Source organism: Buceros rhinoceros, unplaced genomic scaffold (genome assembly GCF_000710305.1).
Source record: "Buceros rhinoceros silvestris isolate BGI_N320 unplaced genomic scaffold, ASM71030v1 scaffold29771, whole genome shotgun sequence".
Lineage (NCBI taxonomy): Eukaryota > Metazoa > Chordata > Aves > Bucerotiformes > Bucerotidae > Buceros > Buceros rhinoceros.
The window spans coordinates 1,501-6,759 of NW_010396439.1; the positions used below are offsets into that span (position 1 = coordinate 1,501).

The 5,259-nt window shown below is 56.6% G+C and overlaps 1 protein-coding gene across 1 annotated transcript in view; it reads left to right on the plus strand.

The window, feature by feature from the left end:
• The window catches only part of XRRA1 (X-ray radiation resistance associated 1), a gene marked incomplete at its 5' end in the record, with an annotated part of 9,315 nt that overhangs the window by 1,204 nt on the left and 2,852 nt on the right, over positions 1-5,259 (plus strand). The window contains 6 exon segments of the mRNA XM_010145910.1: positions 361-620; positions 1,405-1,445; positions 2,619-2,735; positions 3,414-3,537; positions 4,670-4,788; positions 5,153-5,225. Of these exon segments, the coding sequence (XP_010144212.1) occupies positions 361-620; positions 1,405-1,445; positions 2,619-2,735; positions 3,414-3,537; positions 4,670-4,788; positions 5,153-5,225 (734 nt within the window).

Consider the following 5,259-nt stretch of genomic DNA (forward strand, 5'->3'; position numbering starts at 1 on the left):
GATTCTATGGCCCTGGGGCTGGTTTGGGGGACCAAGGTCATGGGCTTCAGGGGCAATGCTGGTCTGAGCCAAGGTCTGAGCCTGTGGCTGGGCTTTGGAGAGGAGGAGCAATGGGACAGCGGTGTGAAGGATGGGTCATGGGCTTCAGGGGCAATGCTGGTCTGAGCCAAGGTCTGAGCCTGTGGCTGGGCTTTGGAGAGGAGGAGCAATGGGACAGCGGTGTCACGGATGGCTCCGTGCTGCTGCTGGGCAGCCCAGCCAGGTGGCAGGTTGAGGGCCAGCTCCCTGCTCCATGGGCGCGGGGTGAACAGATGGCCAGGTGTAATCGTGGGGTTTCTCACGCAGTTCCTCTTCCCGTAGCCTGAGAGAGCTGAATCTGGACAGGAACAGGATTTCAGCTGTCCCCTACCTGCACCAAGCAGAGAGCAGGCAGTTCTTCCTCCACCCCGTGCTGGATGGCAACAGCTTCAGGGCAGAGTGGTACAAGTCCCTGAGCAGCCTCTGGCAGCAGCCCCGGCCACCGCCGCAGAAGGACATGGAGGTGCCAGCAGAGCTGGAAGCGAAGAAGGGACAGCTTGAACATGTCGTGCTATGTGACAACAGGGATGCAGGCAGGATGGGTGAGCAGCGCCTGCCGCTCCCTGCCCGTGTGTGTTTGTTTGGGTGCGAAACACTCAGTTATGTCATGGTGAGGGTCTGCTCCATGTGTACTAGCAGACATCTCATCTGGTTCGGACAGAAGCACCCGTTTTCTCTCTCCTGGTTTGCTCCAAAGGAGCTTTTTCATGCTGACTGGGAGGAAAACTGGCAAAAATAGGGAAAAAATTCTGGCTGGGAAGAAGCTTCCAGTGGATCCTGGACAGGCAGAGGGCAGGTGGGTTGTGCAACACAGGTCTGCATTCCAGGGGCAGGTTGGCTCTCTGCTCTGGATGTCCTTGCTGAAGCGTGATGTAGACACCAGGCTGGGCCACGCGATGGGATAGACTGTGATGGATACTACTAGTGGGGCTCCTCCAAGCACCTCTCCAGTCTCCTGGCTCCCTGCAGCAGTTCCTGTAGTTTGGTGTTTGTGGAGGAGGCAACAGTGCAACTTCTGGTGCAACTTCTGATGTGGGAAAGGCCTCATGGGTGCAGGCAAGACCAAAAAAAATCTAAAATCCAACCCAAAATCTACCTGTGGGGAGCTCCTGGCTGCCCGCCCTGAGGCCAGCAGCAGGGTTTCTGCTGCGTTTGAAGGATGCGAACCACACCTGGAGCCTGTTACAGTGAGCCTGATCCCACCTCACCTTGGCCATGTCTCGTCCTTGAGCCAGGTCCTGCCTGATGCTGATTTGCTTCTCCAGGGTGACTCCAGGGTGCTCAGCCTCTCATGGAAACCCTCACTTTGCTTGTCTCTCCTTGCAGAGGTCGCTTTCACTTCTGGCTCTTGGGAACACCCAGTGCTGGTAAGAACCATTGGCTGGTCTGTGATTTGTGGTGTGAGCTTCTGAACTTCCCTTCCCCAAGATCCTCAGCCTGTGGGTACCGCTGGGACTCTGGGTGCCTGCAGGTAGTATCGTCTCTCTTCAGGGAGATCAGGAGCAACTTCTCCTACAACCAAGGGACACCAGAGCTCAACCCCTCATCACTTTCAAATAAAAGCTGGGTCACCGTTTGTTTGCTTGTGGCTGTGGGCCCTCTCTGCATGGGGAAGCGTGTTCTGCAATTCAGGTGGTGGCTGAAGCTCAGGAACTGGGAGTTCGCTTGTTCTTGGCCCTCTAATCTTTCTCCCCACTTTTATTTACATGGTGCTTTTCAGAATGAGGCATTTGAAGCCAAAGACCCTGATTTTTATTAGACCTTGAGCAAGGGGCTGAGCTTCAAAGATACTGAGGATTTGCAGCGTGTTCTAGTGCAACACACGTGTGCACACACAGCCGCTAGAGCCCAGCTGCTTCCTCCCAACCCCGCACACATTTTCAGTGCTGGATGATGGAGTTTGGTGCATTTGACATGACTCATTTCTGATGCTGAGGGTGGGGAGACCCTGTCCCAGGTTGCCCCGAGGTAGGAGAAGCCCCATGGCTGGCCCCATGTCAGGTCAGGTTGGCCCTGGGGGCTCTGAGCAAGCTGCTCTAGTTGCAGATGTCCCTGCTCCCTGCAGGGGGTTGGACTGGGTGAGCTTGGAAAGTCCCTTAAGCTCAAACCATTCCGTGCCTCTACACTTCTATGACTCCCTGGAGGGCTCCCACAGTAACACAGAGGCCAAAGCCAGCTGCCACCAGACAACTTCTGAACCAAAAAGTTCAGACCCTTTTGGTCTGAACCAAAACCTCTTCAACTTACAGCTGTGTTTGGGCTGGGTGGGGTGGTTTCCTGCCACTCAGTGTGTCTCCTAAGCTCAAACCATTCCGTGCCTCTACACTTCTATGACTCCCTGGAGGGCTCCCACAGTAACACAGAGGCCAAAGCCAGCTGCCACCAGACAACTTCTGAACCAAAAAGTTCAGACCCTTTTGGTCTGAACCAAAACCTCTTCAACTTACAGCTGTGTTTGGGCTGGGTGGGGTGGTTTCCTGCCACTCAGTGTGTCTCCTGCCACCGGAGCCTCTGCTCGCATTCTTCTTTCTCTCTTCAAGGTTGTTCCCAGGGAGGGAGAACCATCTGTCTCGAGGACTCTGCCAGCTCCCGCCATGCACAGGGATGTTGGTGCTCCCTTTCCTGAGCTGAAGCATCTCAGCCTGGCCTTCAACAAGGTGATTTGGCTCCTGGGGCCCTGGATAAGTGTAAAGATTCATCTGCTTGAGCCCAGCCTGGGAAACACCCTTGGCCTTTGGGTGCCACTGCCGAAGGGCACAGCTCTCCCAGGCTCCTCTGCTGAGCCCCGCTGGGTTCTCAGTGTGCCCCAATGGACATGCAACAACATTTAAGCTCTTCTTCCTGGTGCTTTTGGCTGCTGCCCAGGGCTTAACTCACGCTCTTTCCCAGCTGGGTGAGTGACCACCACTCAGTGAGGGGCATCCCCTGGGAACATGATGGGGTGGCTCTGCTCATTTGCAAAACGAGCCATCACCCTGGTTTAGGTCACTACCTTGCTGGTGAGCTGTTTTCTGGCTGCTGTGTCCTGCTCAGGCTGTGGTTTGGACCACAGGGTGGAGAGGCAGGACTTCCTGCTTCTGAGAGGCTCCCTCTTCATCCTCCTTCCTGCTGCACATACTTTCCCAGTGCCAGGGTCTCCACACACTGGCGGGTTGGTGGGAGCTTTGGTGGGAGGGTTGGGATGTGTTGTGGAGTCACCATCCCTGGAGGGTTTGCCAGCGGTGTGGAGGTGGTGCTGAGGGCCAGGGGTTAGTGGGGACCTGACAGTGCTGGGGGAAGGGCGGGGCTGGAGGAGCTTTAAGGTCTCTTTCAACCCATGCTATTTGATCTTGCAGATCGCAGATGAGGCAGCTCTCCTACCTGTGGCTTTCTTTCTGCGCCTGAAGGAGCTGACGTTCCACAACAACCCTCTTACCACCCAGCTCTGCTGGGGGACTCCTGATTTGTCCCTCCTTTGCTGTTAATTCTCTGGGACAGGGACGAAGTTGTGGTGTGGTGTTGGGTCACTCCTGCCGCGCTGGCCCTGGCCAAGCCCTCGGGGAGATGCTTTAATCATTTCATTGAGAGCACTGCTCTTGCAAATGCTGTTAATGTCCTCCTGCTGCTCCTGACCCCGTCTAAGTCCCCAACAGCCAGTGTGTGACCCACCCCAGCAGTGCAGTCTTGGGCTAAATTTTGCTCCCCAAATAGTGTTTATCCCACAAAGGGCTTGTCTGAAGCTGACCCAGGTTTCCTCCCGCATCAGCTTTCCAAGCAGGGAGGGTAAATCCCAAGTGTGCTCATGACCTCGACAGGCAGTGTTTGAAGGTAGCCAGAAGGATGCTGATGAAACGCTGTGGTGGTTTGGCTCCCAGAACCACCGAATCATTTGGGTTGGAAAAGCCCTTCCAGCTCCTCCAGTTCCCCCGTTCCCCCAGCACTGCCAGGGCCCCACTAACCCCTGGCCCTCAGCACCACCTCAACACCGCTGGCAAACCCCTCCAGCCATGGGCACTCCACCACTGCCCTGGGCAGCCAGGCACACGCCTACAGAACCCACATGGGCAACAAGCCTGGCACACGCCTGCACAACCCCAACGGGCAACAAAGGGCTCCTCAGGGACAACCTCAACCTCCCCTGCAACAACTGCAGGACGGTTCCTCTTGTCCTGGTGCTTGTTCCTGGGGAGAAGAGACCAACCCCCACCTCATTGCTCCAACCTGCTGTCAGGGAGTTGTGGAGAGCCAGAAGGTCTCCCCGGAGCCTCCTTTGCTCCAGGATCAACCCCCCCAGGTCCCTCAGCTGCTCCTCAGTGCACTTGTGCTCCAGCTCCATTGCCCTTCTCGGGACACACTCCAGAGAAGAGCTCGTGCTCTCTGCATGAGCTACATGTAGAGTGATAAATAAAACAGGTCAAGGATGTTCCTCTGGCTTTGGTGGCACTTAGCCCAGTCCTCAGGGTGAAAATTTCTCCCTACAAAATGGGATGGTCTCTGCTCTGATCCCTGAGCTGAGCCTGGGCTGTGCTGGCAGAGGGTGCTGCCGGTGAAGCAGCGGGGCACAGGCTCTTCACCAGCTGCCTGCAGCTCTGCTGGACCTCTGCTCCTCCAGGCCAGCCACCTCTGCTGACCCGGGTCCTCCAGCACAATCTGGGGATTAAACTTGTCCAACAGAAGAGCCTGGCTGCAGGGAGGTGGCACGTCTCCATCCCTCTCAAAGCCAGCCGCAAGGTGAGGAGGGAGTGCCTGGGGAGTGCAGGGTTTTTCCTGCCTAAGGCAGGGGTCAAATCCTTGCTGCAATGCTCAGAGCCAGATTTCCCAGGATCTGACTTACTGGGCAGCATGGGAAGAGGAGGTGGGACACAGGGATCCCAGCGGGGTTGGAAGGATGGAAGGAAGGGTGGGAAGGAAGGGTGGGAGGTATTTTGCTCAGGATGAGGCTGAGGAGTCCAACCACCCTCTTACTGCTGCCCAGGCAGGGTTTGTCACTGGATTTTGGGGTTCGGTCCTGCCCATCGGCCTTGGCTTGAGGGTCCCCATGGGACTGAACGTGCTGAATGTGCATGAACAGCCCTGACACTCCCTGTTCCATAAGAACCAGCCTCCCACCATCAGACCCAACCCCACGCTGACACTTGCGGATACCACATGTGTCCCCCCCAGGTCACGTCGGATCTCCCCAAAGGCATGAAGCGGCCAATG